This window comes from Saccopteryx bilineata, chromosome 3, assembly GCF_036850765.1.
Source record: "Saccopteryx bilineata isolate mSacBil1 chromosome 3, mSacBil1_pri_phased_curated, whole genome shotgun sequence".
Taxonomy (NCBI): domain Eukaryota; kingdom Metazoa; phylum Chordata; class Mammalia; order Chiroptera; family Emballonuridae; genus Saccopteryx; species Saccopteryx bilineata.
Genome location: NC_089492.1, coordinates 169,928,171 through 169,951,847, shown reverse-complemented (window position 1 = coordinate 169,951,847; position 23,677 = coordinate 169,928,171). Strand labels below are relative to the sequence as shown.

At 37.4% G+C, this 23,677-nt stretch overlaps 1 protein-coding gene across 2 annotated transcripts in view; it reads right to left on the bottom strand.

The window, feature by feature from the left end:
* DCDC2 (doublecortin domain containing 2) overlaps window positions 1-23,677 on the bottom strand; it is a 250,407-nt gene that overhangs the window by 117,043 nt on the left and 109,687 nt on the right. Inside the window, exons 7-8 of one of the 2 annotated variants that reach the window (XM_066268286.1) lie at window positions 22,892-23,054; window positions 19,629-19,775 (exon numbers count right to left, since the gene is read on the bottom strand). In XM_066268286.1, coding sequence (XP_066124383.1) covers window positions 19,629-19,775; window positions 22,892-23,054 — 310 coding nt within the window. The remainder of the gene's footprint in view (window positions 1-19,628; window positions 19,776-22,891; window positions 23,055-23,677) is intronic. The other variant, XM_066268285.1, reaches the window with a different exon arrangement.

Below are 23,677 nucleotides of genomic sequence, written 5' to 3'. Positions count from 1 at the left end.
TGGGGAAGAGAGAGGAGTTGGGGTTAATCATTAATAACCAATATTTTAATCAACCATGCCTACATAATGAAACCTCTATTTTAAAAAAAGAACAACAAAAAACTATGCATCTATGCAAAGGGTTTAAAGAGCTCCCAGGTTGGTGAACATATGGCAATGCTGGAAGGGCATGGAATGTCTATGTCACTCCCCCACACCCTGCCCTATACGTCCTTCCATCTGTCTGCCCCCAAGTTGTATCCTTTATAGTAAACCAGTAATCTGGCAAGTAAACAGTTTTCCTGAGTTCTATGAGCTGCTCTAGAAAACTGTCACACCCATGGAGAGGGGTGTGCAAACCTGATTTATAGATGGTCAGTCAGCAGCACAGGATACAACCTGGACTTGAACCTGACGTCAAAAGCTGGTGTAGGGTGGTAAGTTGGGAGGTGGTGTTGGGAGTCTTGTGAGACTGAACCCTTAACCTCTGGGGCAGGTGTCCCCAAACTACGGCCTGTGGGCCGCATGCAGCCCCCTGAGGCCATTTATCCGGCCCCCCACCGCACTTCTGGAAGGGCCACCTCTTTCATTGGTGGTCAGTGAGAGGAGCACTGTATGTGGCGGCCCTCCAATGGTCTGAGGGACAGTGAACTGTCCCTCTGTGTAAAATGTTTGGGGACCCCTGCTCTGGGGTCTTTACTAACCCCAAATAGACAGCATCTGCATCTAATTAAATTCAAGGACACTGAGGTGTGGTCCACAAAAGCTATAGAATTACCTGGTTGGGGGATGATGGTAATAATAATGACACATACACCAGAGGGCTAATATAAAGATTAATGAGAGTGTATGTCCAAAGTGCTCCGTCTAATCCCTAACACAGTAAACACTCAGAAACTGTGAGCTGTTTATGTTAGCTATTGATCTGGTCAGACCACACAAAAAGAAGGTGTCTCATTTAATTTTCATCAGAAATTCCCCCATGTTGTACAACCTTCAAAGAAGCAGTAATGTGAGGGAACACTGCCTATTTGAGTACCCCAGTGCATCTCAAATTGTGCTGTAGAGAAAAATAATCTGACCATGTGCTCATCAGTAACAGGGATCCAGAGTCTGAAAAAGCATGAAATATTTCCATTTTAAAAAGCTATGAAAAATCCAGAAGTAAAGAAAATGGCTTTACTTTGTATAATCCAGTGGTAGTCAACCTGGTCCCTACCGCTCACTAGTGGCGTTCCAGCTTTCATGCGGGGCAGTAGTAGAGCAACCAAAGTATAAATAAAAGGATAGATTTAACTATAGTAAGTTGTTTTATAAAGATTTATTCTGCCAAACTTAGCGAAAATCTGACATAAAGTACTTGGTAAGTAATTATTATTATATGTTTTAACATGCTGTAACTCTGCTTTATAAATTTTATAAAGTAAAGTTACTTCCCTACTTTATAAATCACCATGACTGTGGAACCGGTGGGCGGTTAGAAAATTTTACTACTAACAGAGATACAAAAGTGAGTGGTAGGTATAAAAAGGTTGACTACCCCTGGTATAATCCAACATTTCCCAAATTTATATGTGAGCACAGACTCTTATTACAAGAAGAATCTATTAGAAAGCCACTGTTCCTTGGAACCCATTTTAGAAAATGACAAGTTTGGATGACGTCAGAGTAATGGCGGAGTAGGAAGCGATACCGATAAATCTCCCCCAAAACTCAACAAGATCTTCAACCAGAAACAGAAAAACCTATACTTGGAGCTTCCAGATTCTTCGCAATACACCCAAAGGTATGATTGAGTGAAAAATTGGCTAAATATATAACCAAACCCCAAAGGAAATAGGGAGTAAGAAATGCTCCGCCTTCCTCACTAACCTAAACAGGGCGGCTTTCTCTGGTAACTGTGAATATAGAAACTGAGGCGGGCAAAGGGGGTGAATAGATCCAGGCCCCCGCAGCAAAAACGGCCGAACCAGGCTGTGGCTCAGAGATCCAAGCCGAGGAAAATCTGATCCTGTGGCAACCCGGGCAATACAAGCTAACACTCGCGCCAAACCCAAACAAAGAAAGACAAGCGGAGGGGCCATTTTACCCGGTCTCCTGGTCGGTGCGCAGTTAGTGGAAGAGAGATTTCTTCCTAAGCCGCGGAAGTGGGTGCCCGTGTTGCCCCACGGAGAGGCAGGGTCAGAGGCCTTTCTGTGGGCTGAGGGCAGAGTCTCTGGGCAGCCCCAGTGCCCTGGGAAAGCCACGCACGGGAGGGAGTGAGAACTAATCCCAACGGTGGAGATTTTCCGTGCTGGAGGCTGTTTCACTCAGAGGGAACCACGGCCGGCCTCATATCCTGGTTTGCGCGCGCAGATAAGGAGTGAGCGATTCCTCCGAGTGCCTCGGCAGTGCGCGCCAGTGTTATCGCAGAGAGGGGCAGAGTCAGGGGCCTTTGTGTGGGCCAAAGCGGAATCTCGGGCCGCCCCAGCGCCTTGCAAAAGCCGCACACGGGGACGGAGCGAGACTCAATTCCAACGCTGCAACTTTTCCCTGCGGTTGGGGGTTTCACTCAGAGCGTGAGACTGCTGGCCGGATATCCTGGTTGCAGACAGTGAGTGAGAGTTTCCTCCAAGCGCCCCGGAAGTGGGCGCCCGCTTGTGTTACCGGATAGAGTGGCAGAGCCAGAGGTGTTCGAGTGGGCGGAAAGCCCGCCTGATTATGCTAGCAGCTCTGACTGACTGAGCCTTACCCAGAGCCCTGTGCTGAGTGGAAATAGAGTGGGGAGTTGCCAGCAATTTGAGCCTCTTACTATCCAGGCAGAGGCAGCAGCAACCCCATACCTGGACTATCAGGCTACTAATTGAGGAAGGAAAGACTAGGAGAAAGGCTCCAGGAACACGGACTCTCTCACTGTCGGAGCCTATAAATGCTAATGAGCCTCGACTCCCAACGAGAATAAAGCACAATACATGACATTGCCATAGAGACTTATCAACTGCAAACCTCTACCTGAGCGTGCCAAAGGGGCAGAACCTGGGGTACAGAGTCACCGACCAGGAAGAGGGAGAGAAAAGAAAAAGCAAGAAGATAACCTCTCAAAATCAAGAATAATCTGCAGACTTTATAACCTATCCCATTTTATTATATTTGTTCGTTTGTTTCTCTTATCTTCATTCTTGAGACTTTTTTTTCCTCCTCCAATTTGGCCGATTAACTCTCTACCAGTCTTACTCTCTCCTCTCCTTGAACTACACTAGCCATAAGTGTTACATCTCCCATTATCATTTCTCTTCTCTTCCTTTCTCTCTATGAGGGTTGCACTCCAAAACCCTTAACTCTCTCTCTCTCTCCTTTCTTTTTTCTTCTTTTAGTGGTTCCCTCTTTTTTTCTCTCTCTCTCTTTCTTTTCTCCCTCTATATTAGTTTCTTCCTTTCTCCTTTATATCTCCTCTCATTCAAACCTCAATAACAAACAAATTATCTTATCTGGGACTCAAACCTATGTTTGTGGCATTTTGGGGGGTATTTACTTCACCTTTTTAACTCACTAGCAGTGCTCCCATCCCTGGCTCTCCATATTATCTAGTTCTTGTTCCACTAAATACAATAGTAAGTTTTTAATTTGTCCCCCCATTTTTCCATTTTCCTCTTATTCCTCTCATCATAACTCTTAGAAAACCAACACCTAAAACCAAATCATTTTATTCTTGACCCAAATTTTTTCCTTATTTGCTTTTTGTGGGTCCATACGCTCTTTTTTTTTTTCTTTTTTCTTTTATTTTTTTTCCTTTTTTTTTTTTTTTTTCTTTCTCTCTTTTTTTGCCCCTTTATTACGTTTCCCCAATTCAGGCCCTCCATCACAGGCATTGTTTGTTATAACTCAAAGTCCACCACAAGATTTTCTCAAGAAAGAGGGGAGAGGAGAGGAGAGGAAAAAAAGAGGGGGGGAATAATTTCCTTTTTTAAAAATTTTTATTTTATTTTATTTTTCTTTATTTCATTATTAATTTTTTTTTAAAAAACAACTCTTTTCAATTTGTTATTTTTTTATTTTTTTTAACTTTTTATTCTTTATTAAATCTCATTAATACTATCAACAAAACCACCCTCAGATGCCATTAAGAAAGAGAAAATCGAATATCATGGATACAAAAGAAAGAGAGGTAACACAGCTAGATGAGGAAAAATCTATGGAGAAAAAATTTAATATATTGGAAACCTTGGAGCTAAATGACAGAGAATTCAAGATAGAAATCCTAAAAATCCTCCGAGATATACAAGAAAACACAGAAAGGCAATATAGGGAAATCAGAAAACAACTCCATGAACACAAAGAATATATGTCCAAGGAAATTGAAACTATAAAAACAAATCAAACAGAGATGAAAAACTCAATTCACGAGCTGAAAAACGAAGTAACAAGCTTAGCTAATAGAACAGGTCAGATAGAAGAGAGGATTAGTGAAATAGAAGACAAGCAACTTGAGGCACAACAGAGAGAAGAAGAAAGAGACTCAAAAATTAAAAAAAATGAGATAGCCCTACAAGAATTATCTGACTCCATCAAAAAGAATAACATAAGAATAATAGGTATATCAGAGGGAGAAGAGAGAGAAAATGGAATGGAGAACATACTTAAACAAATAATTGATGAGAACTTCCCAAGCCTGTGGAAAGAACTAAAGCCTCAAGTTCAAGAAGCAAACAGAACTCCAAGTTTTCTTAACCCCAACAAACCTACTCCAAGGCATATCATAATGAAATTGACACAAACCAACAGCAAAGAAAAAATTCTCAAGGCAGCCAGGGAAAAGAAGAATACAACATATAAAGGAAGGCCCATTAGATTATCATCAGATTTCTCAGCAGAAACTCTACAAGCTAGAAGAGAGTGGACCCCAATATTTAAAGTCCTGAAAGAGAGGAACTTTCAGCCACGAATACTATACCCATCAAAGCTATCCTTCAAATACGAAGGAGAAATAAAAACATTCACAGATACAGAAAAGATGAGGGAATTTATCATCAGAAAACCCGCACTCCAGGAATTACTAAAGGGGGTTCTCCAATCAGATACAAAGAACAAAAAAAAACAGAGCCACAAGTAAAAGCTCCAAGAAGAACACAATAAAACCAAATTTAAACTGTGACAACAACAAAAAGAAAGAGGGGGAGAAGACGGAGATTAACAGTAGCAAAGGACGATGGAGTGCAAAAGTACTCACAAAATAGTTCGCTACAATGAACAGGGTAGGGACCCTTTTCATTACTCAAAGGTAACCACCATTGAAAAAACCACCACAGAAGCACATGAGATAAAAAAGATAGCAACAGAGGAAAGATGTATGGAATACAACCAAATAAAAACAAAAGATAGAAAAACGAAAGAGAAGGATCAAACAAGACACAAAACTAACAGAAAGCAAGATATAAAATGGCAATAGGGAACTCACAAGTATCAATAATTACACTAAATGTAAATGGATTAAACTCACCAATAAAAAGGCACAGAGTAGCAGAATGGATTAAAAAAGAAAATCCAACTGTATGCTGCCTACAGGAAACTCATCTAAGTAACAAGGATAAAAACAAATTCAAAGTGAAAGGCTGGAAAACAATACTCCAAGCAAATAACATCCAAAAAAAAGCAGGTGTAGCAATACTCATATCGGATAATGCTGACTACAAGACAGGAAAAGTACTTAGAGACAAAAATGGCCATTTCATAATGTCTAAGGGGACACTGAATCAAGAAGACATAACAATTCTTAATATATATGCACCAAACCAAGGAGCACCAAAATATATAAGACAGCTACTTATTGATCTTAAAACAAAAACTGACAAAAATACAATCATACTTGGAGACCTCAATACACCGCTGACGGCTCTAGATCGGTCATCCAAACAGAGAATCAACAAAGACATAGTGGCCTTAAACAAAACACTAGAGCACCTGGATATGATAGACATCTACAGGACATTTCATCCCAAAGTGACTGAGTATACATTTTTCTCCAGTGTACATGGATCATTCTCAAGAATTGACCATATGTTGGGCCACAAAAACAATATCAGTAAATTCAGAAAAATTGAAGTTGTACCAAGCATATTTTCTGATCATAAAGCCTTGAAACTAGAATTCAACTGCAAAAAAGAGGAAAAAAATCCCACAAAAATGTGGAAACTAAACAACATACTTTTAAAAAATGAATGGGTCAAAGAAGAAATAAGTGCAGAGATCAAAAGATATATACAGACTAATGAAAATGACAATACGACATATCAGAATCTATGGGATGCAGCAAAAGCAGTGATAAGAGGGAAGTTCATATCGCTTCAGGAATATATGAACAAACAAGAGAGAGCCCAAGTGAACCACTTAACTTCCCACCTTAAGGAACTAGAAAAAGAAGAACAAAGACAACCCAAAACCAGCTGAAGAAAGGAGATAATAAAAATCAGAGCAGAAATAAATGAATTAGAGAACAGAAAAACTATAGAAAAAATTAATAGAACAAGGAGCTGGTTCTTTGAAAAGATCAACAAAATTGACAAACCCTTGGCAAGACTTACCAAGGAAAAAAGAGAAAGAACTCATATAAACAAAATCCAAAATGAAAGAGGAGAAATCACCACGGACACCGTAGATATACAAAGAATTATTGTAGAATACTATGAAAAACTTTATGCCACTAAATTCAACAACCTAGAAGAAATGGATAAATTCCTAGAACAATACAACCTTCCTAGACTGAGTCAAGAAGAAGCAGAAAGCCTAAACAGACCTATCAGTAGAGAAGAAATAGAAAAAACCATTAAAAACCTCCCCAAAAATAAAAGTCCAGGCCCTGACGGCTATACCAGCGAATTTTATCAAACATTCAAAGAAGACTTGGTTCCTATTCTACTCAAAGTCTTCCAAAAAATTGAAGAAGAAGCAATACTTCCAAACACATTTTATGAGGCCAACATAACCCTCATACCAAAACCAGGCAAGGATGGCACAAAAAAAGAAAACTACAGACCAATATCTCTAATGAATACAGATGCTAAAATACTAAACAAAATACTAGCAAATTGAATACAACAACATATTAAAAAAATAATACATCATGATCAAGTGGGATTCATCCCAGAATCTCAAGGATGGTTCAACATACGTAAAACGGTTAATGTAATACACCATATCAACAAAACAAAGAACAAAAACCACATGATCTTATCAATAGATGCAGAAAAGGCTTTCAATAAAATACAACACAATATTATGTTTAAGACTCTCAACAAAATGGGTATAGAAGGAAAATATCTCAACATGATAAAGGCCATATATGATAAACCATCAGCTAACATCATATTAAATGGCACTAAACTGAAGGCTTTCCCCCTTAAATCAGGAACAAGACAGGGTTGTCCACTCTCTCCACTCTTATTTAATGTGGTACTAGAGGTTCTAGCCAGAGCAATCAGACAAGACAAAGAAATAAAAGGCATCCATATCGGAAAAGAAGAAGTAAAGGTATCACTTTTTGCAGATGATATGATCCTATACATCGAAAACCCCAAAGAATCCACAAAAAGACTACTAGAAACAATAAGCCAATACAGTAAGGTCGCAGGATACAAAATTAACATACAGAAGTCAATAGCCTTTCTATATGCCAACAATGAAACAACTGAGAAGGAACTCAAAAGAATAATCCCCTTCACGATTGCAACAAAAAAAATAAAATACTTAGGAATAAACATAACAAAGAATGTAAAGGACTTATATAATGAAAACTATAAACCATTGTTAAGGGAAATCGAAAAAGATATAATGAGATGGAAGAATATACCTTGTTCTTGGCTAGGAAGAATAAATATAATCAAGATGGCTATATTACCCAAAGCAATATACAAATTTAATGCAATTCCCATCAAAATTCCAATGACATTTTTTAAAGAAATAGAGCAAAAAATCATCAGATTTATATGGAACTATAAAAAACCCCGAATAGCCAAAGCAATCCTAAAGAAAAAGAATGAAGCTGGGGGCATAACAATACCTGACTTCAAACTCTATTATAGGGCCATGACAATCAAAACAGCATGGTATTGGCAGAAAAATAGACACTCAGACCAATGGAACAGAATAGAAAGTCCAGAAATAAAACCACATATATATAGTCAAATAATTTTTGATAAAGGGGCCAACAACACACAATGGAGAAAAGAAAGCCTCTTCAATAAATGGTGCTGGGAAAACTGGAAAGCCACATGCAAAAGAATGAAACTGGACTACAGTCTCTCCCCCTGTACAAAAATTAACTCAAAATGGATCAAAGATCTAAACATAAGACCTGAAACAATTAAGTACATAGAAGAAGACATAGGTACTCAACTCATGGACCTGGGTTTTAAAGAGCATTTTATGAATTTGACTCCAATGGCAAGAGAAGTGAAGGCAAAAATTAATGAATGGGACTACATCAGACTAAGAAGTTTTTGCTCAGCAAGGGAAACTGATAACAAAATAAACAGAAAGCCAACTAAATGGGAAATGATATTTTCAAACAACAGCTCAGATAAGGGCCTAATATCCAAAATATACAAAGAACTCATAAAACTCAACAACAAACAAACAAACAATCCAATAAAAAAATGGGAAGAGGATATGAATAGACACTTCTCACAGGAAGAAATACAAATGGCCAACAGATATATGAAAAGATGCTCATCTTCTTTAGCTATTAGAGAAATGCAAATCAAAACGGCAATGAGATACCACCTCACACCTGTTCGATTAGCTGTTATTAGCAAGTCAGGTAATAGCAAATGTTGGAGAGGCTGTGGAGAAAAAGGAACCCTCATACACTGTTGGTGGGAATGTAAAGTAGTACAACCATTATGGAAGAAATTATGGTGGTTCCTCAAAAAACTGAAAATAGAACTACCTTATGACCCAGCAATCCCTCTACTGGGTATATATCCCCAAAACTCAGAAACATTGATACGTAAAGACACATGCAGCCCCATGTTTATTGCAGCATTGTTCACAGTGGCCAGGACATGGAAACAACCAAAAAGCCCATCAATAGATGACTGGATAAAGAAGATGTGGCACATATACACTATGGAATACTACTCAGCCATAAGAAATGATGACATCGGAACATTTACAGCAAAATGGTGGGATCTTGATAACATGATACGAAGCGAAATAAGTAAATCAGAAAAAAACAGGAACTGTATTATTCCATACGTAGGTGGGACATAATAGTGAAACTAAGAGACATTGATAAGAGTGTGGTGGTTACGGGGGGGAGGGGGGAATGGGAGAGGAATAGGGGGTGGGAGGGGCACAAAGAAAACAAGATAGAAGGTGACAGAGGACAATCTGACTTTGGGTGGTGGGTATGCAACATAATTGAACGACAAGATAACCTGGACTTGTTATCTTTGAATATATGTATCCTGATTTATTGATGTCACCCCATTAAAAAAATAAAATTATAAAAAAAAAAAAAAAAAAAAAAAAAAAAAAAAAGAAAATGACAAGTTCCTGGGTAAGAGCCTCACTCTCAGATCCTTCGGAAGCTCTCTGCTATCCCAAGGGGTGTTGAAGGGGTGCAGGGCACGGGGCTGCCAGCCTAGGCTTTAGGAATCATCCTCAAAGGTTTAGGTGGAGGATTCTCATTTTTTAGCGTGCCACAACACCAAAATGACTCCCACTTCATACTGGCACCCTTACCATTAAGTAAAACAATGCCTGGGAGAAAGCTTGCTATAATCAGTCCAAAGGTGACAGACACATGTGTCTTCACTATGCAGTAGAGACGGGCCTGTCAGCTTTGCTGACTTCGCTGTGTAAAACGGTTTTTATTATGGCATTTTGTAGAGAATGAAACCTTGCTCGATTTCACAGAAACAATTTGGTATTATCATACAATTGCCTAAAATAAGAATAAATGGATAGTTTTAAACATGCAAAGCTCAAAAGCACTTTATAGATATTTTCTCTTTATCTTTATCCCTATTGTGATAGAACATTGCATACTGATTTGCAGTAAAGGTTATATCTTATTTCAAAAACAACTAGGGTAACTGAGAAAAATAGAAATAGAGTTCATATATAAGATAGGCCACAGTCTACAAAGGAGGCTCAGCATGTTACATGAGTAAGGCCGTATCCCTCCCCCGTGTTCAGTACCAAGTAGTATTTAGGAATGGTTCCAGACACCATGATAAACACAGTTAAGCAAAAATGGCCTGGTTCCCTGGTAGTATGCTGGTACTTTCTACGTGAACAAAATTGATAGAGGCCCAGGAGATGGCTTCCGACCAAGACAGAAAAACACACCAATGCTTACAACATAAACACATTATGGCATTTATGAGTAGTGAATTTTGTTTGTTCATTGAAATGGAAAAAGAAATTGCTTCTACTTCATTGAAGAAAATTTCTTGCTAAGGATAAAATTCTGACTACTGGAATAAAATATGTAAGTGCTAAGCAGTTAGTACAAAACACAGAAAATGGAGTGACCCTGGTGTTTGGTAAGGTGTGCAGTATATGGTAAGCACTCAGTAAATGTTTATGGAAGAAATAAAGGTGGTATTCTAGGGAAGGGGGTAGGGTTCATAAATCTGAAGATTCATGAAACATGGGAAGAAAATTCAGACACAGAGAAGGGCTTGGGTTACAAGAGTTTAAGTCCTAGGATATTCAAGAAACTGTAAAAATAGATGTGTAAGTTTCAGAAATTTGATTGATAAACTACAGATCAGCCTCAAAAGTATCCAAGTGGATAAAGCACTCACCTGAAATGCTGAGGTCATCAGTTTGAAAACCCAGGCTTGCCCAGTCGAGGCACATACAAGAAGCAACTGTGATGAGTCGATGCTTCCTGTTCCTCCCCCCTTTCTCTCTCTCCTCTCTCTGAAATCAATAAATAAAATCTTAAAAAAAAATACATGCACCTTTGTCAAGGTTCCCAAACACTGAAAAAGTGGGTCTACATGCTGAGGATTTAGCATTCATCCTGGCCTGAGTAAGAGCCCAGAAGAACCTTTACTATACCACATTGTGGAAGAAGAAGTCTCCTTGATAGTAATAACTCACCCCCACCAGGTTACAGAACAGAATAAGCTCAAATCAATCATTCCCTTTTACAAAGGGAATATGAAATACTGAAAAATGGAAGAGGAGAAAGACAGGCACTCTTCACAATATTTTAGATAAGCTTCAGGGTTGATTGTGATACACAATACTTAGCACTAAAAAAAGAGCACATACTCCTCTGGACTCTCGGGCACCCATGCCCTACATTGGGTATGTCTATTTTCCAACCAGCTTTCAGGCAGAGTGGCAATTTCCAGAAATCACTAGCTGTTGACATACCTTTGGACTCTGAGAAAACTGGTGTCTCTTTTTTTTTCCATTTGTGAAACTAGGAAAATGTTCTTTATCTAATTCAAGAATTGGTAGATGAAGCTTATAGATATCAGATTAAAATCCACAATTGAGATGTTCTAAAACATGGGCATGGACATCAGAATGGTACCATTACTCAGTGTTTGAGATCTGTAGGCCTTCATTTCAATTGTCATCACAAATGTAGGCATAATGGATCTGCAAACATATACACACACACACACACACACACACAAACACAAACACACAAAGGCCAAGTACTGAGCAGAACGCTCTGCTGGGTGTTTGTGTCTCACATGTGAATGACAGCTGAGGAGCCTCTGATACTCTAATTGTTTTTATGTTTCCAAAATAAACATCTAGGGGTTTTAAATTAAATTTAATGGGATGACACTGATCAATAAGAATACATAGGTTTCCTGTTAATAACTAAATAGCATTTGAGCTGTTGACTGCGTTGTGGTACTCTAACTAACCATGTCCCTATTCTGGTTTTACTTCACCACAGAGCTGGCAGAAGAAAGGAAGGTGAAGAGGGAGAAAGAGTAACAAATTCCCTGGCTACTTCTTCTTTTCCCTCCATGCTGTGACCTCCATGATCTGCATCTCACGGACATTCCTAGCACCAGACCCCTCCTTAACCAAGCCATAGTTGGGGCCATACCTCAGATCCCATGATACAATGACCAAAGTAACCCAAGTCTGGTTTCTTTCTGAAAAAGTACATGAATCACACTTGGGTTATTGTTGTGTCAGAACCTCACCACTGGTGTGAATCCATGTTTTCTCTACACTAAATGATAGAAAGCTTCAGAGATAACTTTGGAGGCAGAATAAGGAAATGCTATAAAATTTGTCTGGGTCCTTGATGGGCCAAGAAGGAAAGAGCCCTTGCTTAGAAATAATGGGTTGCATCTATGAAAAGGGTGATTGGCAAGATTAAGACTAGGCAAAATAATAAAGATGAGGCAATCCCAACATTATCCTCTTGCAGAGGATCAACTAATTTTAAAAAAAAAAGAAAAGAAAAAACCTGGGCCCAGAACTCAGTGTCCCCACCCCTATAATTCCAGGTCTGGCACCTCAATCTTCACAGTCCTCTTCAGACCCACACCCAGTGGAACCCTCACCTTGCAACCCGAGCTATACCACAGCAGTTCTGCATCCTCTGGCAGCAAGATAATGTGAGTTATTGGCATTTTGAGATGGAACTCTAGTTCCCTTTCCCACCAGCAGCATCAGTGCACACTGCAGGTAACTTATACGGCATCATGATACAAGAATTAAGATGCATTATGGGTTATATAGAGTTTTATGTGCTACTTGCATGGAAAATGTCATGTGAGGACCAAAATACCTACTTAAAATAAATTTCCAGAATAAAATCTTTCAAAGGTTTGAAGATATCTATGTAATTTAACAGCTCACAAACTTCTCCTTTTGAAAACAAGAAGTATTTTCATACCTCATCCCTAGGCTACATTTAAAAATAGCAGAAAAGGGACAAATATGTGTGGATGAAAAATGATTTGATTTTGGGTGATGGGCATACAACATAATCAACAGTTCAAATGTTATGGAAATGTCTACCTGAAACGTATGTACTCCTATTGATCAATGTCACCCCATTAAATTTAATTTCTAAATAAAAAAAGAAATAGAATAAAATAAATAAGTATATAAAATTAGGCCTAAAAAGATATTTTCTACAGAGGCCTCAAACCTATATCAGTGATTTAAAAAAATGCTTTTCTCACAGTACTTCCAGGGCAGAGTGTATAAGAAGGCAGAATATGAAGAGAATCTTTTCTAAAGAGGGCTAGTGTCATACTCCTCTCAAACTAAGATAAACATCTTAGTGGTATACAGCCAAACTCTAATTTTTCAATCTCTCAGCACTAAAGTAAAGAGCAAACTGTACTAATTTTTATTAATAGAATTGGCATACCATAATTAAACTTCAAGAAGTGACTAAAACTCCTTGCTGTGCTGGAATTCTGTTGTACAATATGTGATTTTAAGAAAGATCACTGAATCACGGAAAGTACTTATTTTAAAATTTTTGAAATACTAGTACTAAATTTGACTCACGTCCCACATAAACACTGCCATTGTGATGAGAAGTTAAGGTCAACAACAGAATAGAAAATCTGTGTTTCTCTGTCCTAGGATGAGTGTGGTGGCAACAGGCACCAATGAATCATAAATCTTCCCTGAGCTTATTAAACAAAACCAGGGCCCTGCTTTGAGAAGCCACCTTAGTGCCTTCTCCTACACTCTCTTCCAGGACATGATCCCCCTTACAGGGTGAGACGTGGGAGAGCACATTAAGAAAATGTGCTGCCTGTTTTATCCTCAGAATCCCTTGTGACTGGCAACCATGTAATTGCCTGAGCTGGTTCCTCAGTTGAACCAGAGAAGCTTGCGTTTCAGTGCCCTGTGATCTGACTCTGAGGATGGACTGCAGTGATGCTTTGTGCTTGGGGCGACGCAGCATGCCTTGTGCAGGTTGTAGCTGTTAGAAAATTCAAGAGCATGACTGTCAAGGGCAATCACCCAGCAAGGTCATAATATTCCTACATCCTTTCCAGGCATGGCACCTGCTCCCTATCATTCATCAGGACTCCAAACAACACAAATTCCTTGGGAACTATCACAGAATGATGCTGGGAATAGGCTAGGAACTGCATCAAGAATACTAGTGTGTGCATATGTACACAGAAGTGCACCCACACATGCAGCGAATCATACCCTTCAAAAGAAAACAAGTCTTGGTTTTGCTTACATTTTAATGCTCTTAATTTTAAAAAGTATTTGTAATAAGCAATCCCACAAAAGCCACAGCAGTATAGACTAGACTATTTTCTTTGCAGCCTTTACAACATTTAAAGTACACCTAAATTTACTGTACATTCTGTATTCTAAGAGTACTAAAAACATTAATTTTTTCACGTAGAAAAAATATTTAAAATATCAATGAATATAAATAATCCCCAAATACTATTTCAAAACAATTATCATCACTATTTCACTCATAGTGGAGAGTGTAGCTATTTAACAGCCTCTAAAACGTATCCCAAGGCACAACAACTCAAGTGGAAAGTGTAACGAAAACATACCCTGGCCAGTTAAGCTGGTATTTAAATGCAGCACTAAAAATGCATTTCACACCCAACTTCATCAATCACCAACCAATCTTACTTTGCATCTTGGCTACCAAAAGAAAATGGGATTTGTCTCCCTGAAGAAATATGTCACTGCTTTGCTTGAATTATTAAGTTTTACTATTACAGAAAGAATCAGTCAGAGGGAGAAAAAAAAAAAAGCAAAAGAAATAAAATTAGACCTACATTGCCATCTACAGACTGATATCAGCACTGCTAATTCAGACAGCATTAGACAGGGGCTAACAGCAAACAGCTGTAAACAGAAGGGAAAATTTTATCACTACAATCTTAATTATAAAAAAATTTAAGGAAGCCTACAAAAAATTAAGAAAGCTTCTTTTTCTTAATTAACTTGAGAACAGTATATAGGTAAAGAATATTGGGTCAAAATTTTGCACAATATAACATATGCTATGAAATAATCATATTCATCCTAACTCTAAAGTTTAACATTTTGAAATAAAACTGAATAGGCTACTTAATTCCAAATTTAAAATATTTTCAGCAGAATACACTGTTTTGCCTCTAAAATCTAATTCTTGCATTTTTTAATTTATGTATACATTATGAAATGATCACTACAATAAATCTTGTTAATATCTGTCTCCATACATTACAAAAAAATTTTTCTTGTGATGTGAAGTTTTAAGATTTACTCTCAGAAAAAAAAAAGATTTACTCTTAGAAACTTTTAACTATGTAATACGATATTAAATTCTTGCATTTGTTTAATCATTCTCTTGATTCACCACACCTCTTTCCTTTCACTTTGCTTCAAGTCATTAATGCTTTTACCTTTCTAAAGAAGAAGAGCCTCTTGAAATATGAATAGCCAAAAGCACACACTTGGTTCTAATTACTAAAATAGATGACATTAAAGCAACTGTAATAACAATATAAAGGCTGAATTAAGGAATAAAAAAAGAGGGAGATGCTTTTGATATTATAAAGTGGAAATTTTCTATAGCCAAAGACATCTGGAGGGAGACCTTATAATGTGAAATAGTTCAGTTTTCAAAAGTATGATAAGCTAATGTCCTTAACTCACCAATGATAATTTAATCTAGTGACTTGTACAATTTTTTTTTCACTTTCCCTGGAAAAAAATTTTTAGAAGCCAAGATTCATTTTCAGGTCATATGTTCTCCTTATTAAGATAAAAATATTCAAAAGGTTTCCTCTAGACTATTCTATGTGCTTCTGGATCAGCTATATAAACCTATTACTAAAAAAAAAAATTATTCAAAGAAGAATGACAGTGAAATATTCCCTTGCTCTCACCCCTTTAAGTTTCAGCAATTTGAATAGCTATAATTCAACAAAGGATTCCCTGTTCAACACATAAACACATCTGAGATCTGCACATTGAAACTTGTAAAAGTAGACAAGTGGGAGTGAATCAAGGAGGTGAGAAGAAGAGCTTAGACGAGCCACCCATGGATGCAGCCCTGAAGCTGGGAGTTCCTAGCAGGGCTCAGTCAGGAGAGGGGAGGAACCAGGTTGTGGCTGGCCTTTAGCCAGGAGGAACAAAGAGATTTAGGGAGCATTCGTGCAGTACTGTGCAGTACAAGCTGTGGCTGAGTCCAGTGACCTGCGAAGGGATGAAATACATAATTGCAGCCATGATTGTCTGGCAATGGGCATTTCAGACAGAGAAATATAGCATAGAACTTGGTTGCCTTTAACCTCCCAGAGCTTGCCTTCTTTCATCTGCGGTGTTGGGTTGCATAGCACATTATCTGCAAACCTGAAAACCAGTACTACAAAATTGCTTTCTCCCTGAGTGACAGGCACACTCTGTGACCAATCCCAGATTCAGGTGAAGGTATAGTGGGGAAGCCACAGAGGTCCACTAGTCACCACTGTTGGGAGGGCAAAGCAACAGAAGAGGTGGCCGTGTTCCCCCAACTCACTCCAGCCCCACACATTGTGATCACGCTGCCAGCAATGTCTTCAAGGTACAGCACTGGGATTTCATGGGGTGGAGACACACTGCCAACCACATTTCCCTGCAGGGTTGATTTCTAGGGACTAAGGCAACCAGATCACAGGGGAGGCACCCAACTTTCCAGGGAGCACAGGCCACTTTCCACCACCCCACAGAGAGATCTGAAAAGCCAGAGAAGTGCAAAGGAGCTAAAAACAAACAAATAGACAATGACAAAGAAAGAATCCTCAAGGCAGCCAAGTGAAAGAAGAAAGTAACCTATAAAGCAGGGGTCTCAAACTTGCGGCCCACGGGCCGCATGCAGCCCGCTGAACAATTTTGTGCGGCCTGCAGACTAATCCACGAAGTTCAAAATATTTTGGATAAAATTAAGTAAGCCTGTGGATTAGTCTGCGGGCCACACAAAATTGTTCAGCGGGCCGTGAGTTTGAGACCCCTGCTATAAAAGAAAGCCCACTAGATTATCACTGGACTTCCCAGCAGAAACTCTACAAGCTAGAAGAGAGGGGAACCAAATATTCAAACTATCCAAAAAGAGAAATTACCAGCCAAGAACAATATAACTAGCAAAGTTATCCATTAGATATAAAGGAGAAAGAAAGACTTCTCCAGACATACAGAAGCTGAGGAAGTTTATCACCAGAAGATCTCCACTGGAGGAAATACTCAGGGGGCTATTCTACCTGAATCAAAGAACAAAAGGTCGGAAAACGATGAGTAAGATTATCAAGAAACATACAGCATAAACAGGAGTAATTTGTGACAACAAAAATATGAAAGGAGAAAGGTCAAGGTCTGAATTTGCAAAGGAGGATGGAGATCAGAAGCATTCAAAAGAAAAAGGACTACTGTACCTTTTATATATACTGAAGTTTCTTTTTCATAAACCTAATGGTAACCACATACTCACACACACAACAAAACACACAAACAAAGGCATATAACTTTTAAAAAGAGAAATAAATGTATGGAATACCACCAAACAAAAACAACAGATAGAAACACAAAGGAAAAGAACCAATTGAGACAAAGAGCTACCAGAAAACTAAAGATAAAATGGCTATTAAAAATCCTCATACATTAATAATCAACCTAAATGTAAATGGAGTGAATTCACAAATAAATAAAAAGTCACAGAGTACTAGACTGAAACAAACAAAAAAAATCCAATCATATGCTGCCTTCAGGAGACCCATCTAAACCACAAAAACAAAAACAAACTCACAGTGAAAGGGTGGAAAAATGAGTCTCCAGGCACATAGCATCACAAAAAACAAGTATAGCCTTACTTATATCTGTCTGACAAAATGAATTTTAAGATAACAAAGGTAACAAAAGACAAAAAATGGACATATTATAACAATAAAAGGGACACTACATTAATTAAGACATAGCACTTCTATATATATGCTCCCAATCAGGGAACACCAAAATACATATATAAAGCAATTACTAACAGAACTAAAGGGAGAAGCTGACAAAACACAATCATAATAGAGGATCTAAATACTCTATTGACAGCTTTATATAGATCATCCAAACAAAAAACCTATAAGAAGTATTGGCCTTAATTGATCCATTAGACTAAATGAATATAATTGGTACTTACAGAGCCTTTCATCACAGAACATGAGATTATACATTCTCCTCCAGTGCACATGGAAATATCTCAAAGACAGACCATATGTTGGGTCACAAAACTGGCCTCAACAAATTCAAGAAGACTGAAATCATACCAAGCATATTCTCTGACCACAATACTTTGAAATTAGAAGTCAACTGTAAAGATGAAGTAAAGAAACCCACAAATATGTGGAGATTAAACAACACACTACTTAAAAATGACTGGTCAAAGAAGAAATAAAAGATGAAATTAAAAGATATATAGAGACAAATGAGAATGACAACACAACATATCAAAAGTTCTGGGATGCAGCAAAAGTAGTAATAAGAGGGAAAGTTTACATCATTATAAGTCTGTCACAAGAAATGAGAAATCAAAAGAGAAGCAACTTAGCATTACAACTTAAAGAACTAGAAAAGAAAAAAAGCAACCCAAAGTTAGCAGAAGAAAGGAAATAACAAAAATAAGAGCAGAATTGAATGAAATAGAGGACAAAAGGACTATACAAAAAAAAAATTAATACAACAAAGAATTCGTTCTTCGAAAAGGTTAACAAAAATTAGCAAAACCCTGACTAGACTAAGGTAAAAGAGAAACACATAAACAAAATCATAAATGAATAAAAGGAAGTTACCACAGATATTCCAGAAATACAAAAGATCATACTAGAATTCTGTGAAAGACTATTAAAAACAAATTTGATAACACAGAAGAAATGGGTAAGTTCCTAGAAATATATACCCTTCCTTGACTGAATCATGAAGAACAGAAAATCTAAATAGACCAATCAACCATGAGGATATAGAAACAACTATCAAATACCTCCCAAAAAATAAAAGTCCTGAACCAGATGCCTTCACTAGTGAATTCTACCAAACACTCTAAGAAGATTTGATAGCTCTCCTTCTCAAATTCTTCCCAAAAAAATGAAGAGGCAATACTTCCTAAAATGTTTTATGAGGTCAACACAACCCTGATACTGAAACTGGCAAGGATAACACAAAAAGAGAAAACTACAGACCACATCCTTTTAGGAATACAGATGCAAAAATCCTAAACAAAATACTAGCAAATCAAATATAATACATTAAAAAAATAATACATCACAACCAAGTGGGGTTCATTCCAGGGGCACAAGTATAGTTGAACATAAGCAAACTAATCAATATAATATAGCACATTAACAAGACAAAGTATTAAAATCATATAATCTTAACAATAGATGCAGAAAAAGCAACATCCATTTATGACTAACATACTCAATAAAAATAGGTATAGAAGAAAATTACCTCAACATAATAAAGGCCACATATGGAAAACCCTTAGATAGTATACTCAATGGTGAAAATCTAGAAGCTTTTCCTCTAAAATCAGGAACAAAACAAGAATGGCCACTCTCACCACTCTTGTTCAATCAACACAGCTCTGGAAGTCCTAGACAGAGAAATCAGGCAAGAGAAAGAAATAAAAGGCATCCAAATTGGGAATTAAAAACAAATGTCAGCCTGACCTGTGGTGGCGCAGTGGATAAAGTGTTGACCTGGAAATGCTGAGGTCACCGGTTCAAAACCCTGGGCTTGCCTGGTCAAGGCACATATGGGAGTTGATGCTTCCTGCTCCTCCCCCTTCTCTCTCTCTGTTTCTCTCTCTCTCCTTTCTAAAATGAATAAATAAAATAAAAAAAATAAAAAAGAGATCTTTAAAAAAAAAAAAAAAAAAACAAAAACAAATGTCACTCTTTGCAGATAACATGATTCTTTATATGGAAAATCCTAAAGGCGTCGCAAAAAAATATTTGAAAAAAATAAACATACACTGTAAAGTTTCAGGATACAAAACCAATGTACAAAAATCCAATGTACAAAAATCCACTGCATTCCTATATACTGACAATGAAATTTCAAAACAGGAAACAAAAAATATTCCTTTTGCAAATGCAACGAAAAGAATAAAATAGCTAGGAATAAATTTAACAAAGGGTGAGAGGGACCTATATACTGAAAACTACAAAGCATTATTAAAAGAGACTGAAAAAGACACAATGAGATGGAAAGATAGTCTGTGTTCATGGATTGGAAGAATCAACATAGTTGAAATAGCCACATTATCCAAAGCAATATACAAATGTCATGTAATCCCTATCAAAATCCTAAAGTCCATTTAAAAAGTAAAATAAAAAATCATAGAGATCTACACTTGAAACTTATATAATCTTATTAACCAATGTCACCCCAAAAATGTAATAAAAAATTTAGTCCCCAAAGCCTTCATTTGAAAGACACCAGCAATTGTTCTATTTAGGCATGAGATACAGTTATTAAAAACTTATGATCTGAATTTTATAAAACTACATTGGAAAGTATACACTTAAAATGAGCAATTACCTAAAACAACTGCAGGATTCTCTAAAGACAAGGAAAGAATAGCTGAGGGTTTCTAGCCTCTCTTAGCACTTTTAAAATATGACTTGCTTCAATGGTCAGTGTATTTTGTTATTTTCTTCCTCAAAGATACAATTTTTGTTGACAACTATTTGTGGATTTCCCCAAAAGCAAAATACTGATAATTCAACTTTTTAATAATGGTTACTTTCTTATGAAAAACAGAAATAATGATACATTCTCTTGTGTTCCCAAGTTTCTGTAAATGAGGCACCTGACAAGATGACATTCCCCTTTCTTCTGAGGACAACTACTAAATATAAAGACTTTTAAATATAAGTTGGAAGTAGGAGTTAGACTTTTTATAAACTAATAAGAGCCTCACAGAAAATAAGCAAGTAATATTTTATTATAAAGCCTTTAATAAAAATAATTCATGGAAAGTATAAAATGGGGATTGTTTCTTAGTTTTAAAGTATTACAGAGACTTCTCTATTTCATAACTTCCATCACTCATTCCTCAATATTTATTAAGTGTCTCACATCTATCATATCTATGCAAATTGTTGGGAATTAAAAAAAAGTAGTAAGACATAGCCCATGGCCTTGGGGGCTTTATGATCTAATATATATTGATTAAACTAAATATTTTTAATGCTCAAGGTATGGCATGTTCTTACAGTCCAGCTCTTTTTCTTTGGTGTCTTCCACACAACAAGCATTCAACAAGCACTTGTTGACTGGAGTTTACCTTGGCCTCCCAGTTCATGGCCACTGAAAAGAATTTCACAAACTTAAAGATAAGCTAAACTTTAAATATAAATCTTAATATGAGCTCACATTTTGCAGATGGTTAAAGGGGCCCAAAAATGTTAAGTGCCTTCCCAGGGTCAATAGCAGAACTCGGACAAAAATCTAGAACTCAGCTTCCTGTTAATCTCCATCATTTCAATCTCGAAGATTTAAACACCCTCTTTCACTCTTTATGTAATAAGCTCATTCACTTAGCCTGTTCTTTTAACTTAGTCTCAACACATCTCTCTTCTTACTCTTTCCTCATCTGAACAGCATCCTCTAAACCAGGGGTTGGGAATGTTTTGGGCTGAGAGAGCCATGAATGCCACATATTTTAAAATGTAGTTCCATGAGAGCCATACAACGACCCGTGTACGTTACATGTTATCCAATAAAAATATGGTGTTGTCCCGGAGGACAGCTGTGATTGGCTCCAGCCACCCGCAATCATAAACATGAGTGGTAGGAAATGAATGGACTGTAATACATGAGAATGTTTTATATTTTTAATGTTATTATTTTTTTTTATTAAAGATTTGTCTGTGATCCAGATGCAGCCATCAAAAGAGCCACATCTGGCTCATGAGCCATAGGTTCCTGACCCCTGCTCTAAAACCTCACACAGATTTATTCTCTCTCCTTTCAACAGAGAAGCTCACCTTAGATGTAATTCTAACATGAATATTCATACAGACTCTGAAATGAGCTGGAGCTTCCAGGCAAGAAAACAAAACTCCAGCCATGAATCTGAAAACTTATGCCATCCATCGTCTTCCTAGGTGCTCCAGGATGTCCCCTTGCAGAGGATGGGAGTGGATCCCAGGATGAAGGAGAAGCAATCACTCTGCTGGGCTGTGCCCCAGCCGGCCCTCCATACCCAAAGCATCACTTCATTGTCATGTGCTCCTCCCACTGGAAACATGCTTGGAATGAAACCCAAAAGAGTCTGTCTTCACATATATCCAAGAAAAACTGATGGGAAAATTCAGAATTTTGATGGTGTATGTCCTTAGTTCATCACACTTATCTTCAAATCTTGTACTCATACAAAATCTTTAAAAACTATTTTAGAGCAACTCTCTCCTTATAATGCAAGATACATAACCAATTTGCTACAAATTGTTTACTGGTAAAGTTTTGTGTGTATTTATTATTCTCTTGGATATCAGTAAAATTAGTAAATTTTTTTGGGGGGGGGAATATGATCTGTGACTAAAAGGTAATCGTAATGAATGTGGACAAGGATTGTAGACACACAAATGAGGAAGACCAGTGTCAGCAGCCATTGGTAAACACGTTAAACACTTTCAGCAGGAGCACAGGATGATAAATTCACCTTGCTTTGTAAGACCACCATTTGAGTTATCTCAGAACATGTCTTTGTTGCACAAACCTTAATTACAAATAGAAATTAATCATGAAAAACAGCATCTCTCATACACACACAGTCCTCTGTGAAAATTCTCATGTATGCCAATTAGGAGTATCTTCTGTGTGCCCAGAGAAACAAAGGGATCTAATTCAGCACTAAAATTGTATCACAGCATTAAGATAATAATAATCAATAACAACAATATAATAATACCAACAAACTTACCACTGTTTGGAAGTGTTTGTAGTGAATTCTTTAACTTTAGAATTTGTTTCCCTTTTGTGGGTTTTTCTAAATTCACATCCTTTTTCTTCCCTTTCCTCTTTGGGGGCTGAGGAGAAGAGTTGTCACTGGATCCTACAGTTAACTTAGATGGGCGATCATTTCCCTAAATGACAAGAGATTAAACCCTTATTACTGGTTAATGAACTCCCAAAGAGATTCCTAGTCAAATACAAGTCATTCCCTTGGCATTAGATAAACAGGGCAGGGGCGGAAGATGGGAGGGGGGTATTGGGCTGCTTCTGCTTCTGTCCATTTTATACCTGCGTAACTCTTCCTAAAGGCATAGAAAGGGTTTAGAAAATGAAATAAATAAAAATAGCAATTGATGATTAGTTAATATTACCCTGTATTCTATAAAACATTGTCACTCAATCTTCATACCCCTGTGCGACAGGTACTGTTATCACTCCATTGTAAAGAAAAGAAAGTAGGCTTAGAAATTAAGCCTTGTCCAAGGTCACACAGCCAGCAAAAAGCAGAGCAGGTCCTCTGTCTTAATCATCCCCTCCTTCCTGTGTTTCTGAAGAATCAGCAGCTATCTTTTGAATATGAATAGTGACAGCCCTCAGTTTGATCAGTTAGTCAAGAAATAACATTTTTACTAGCTGTCACTGTGAATGTCTAATAGGCATCATCTTTCGAACAGACGTACCATGTGCTTGTAGAAATCTCCAGTGATCTACTCATTTGTTGGTGAGTGCAATGGTCTCTATGAATTGCAAATCC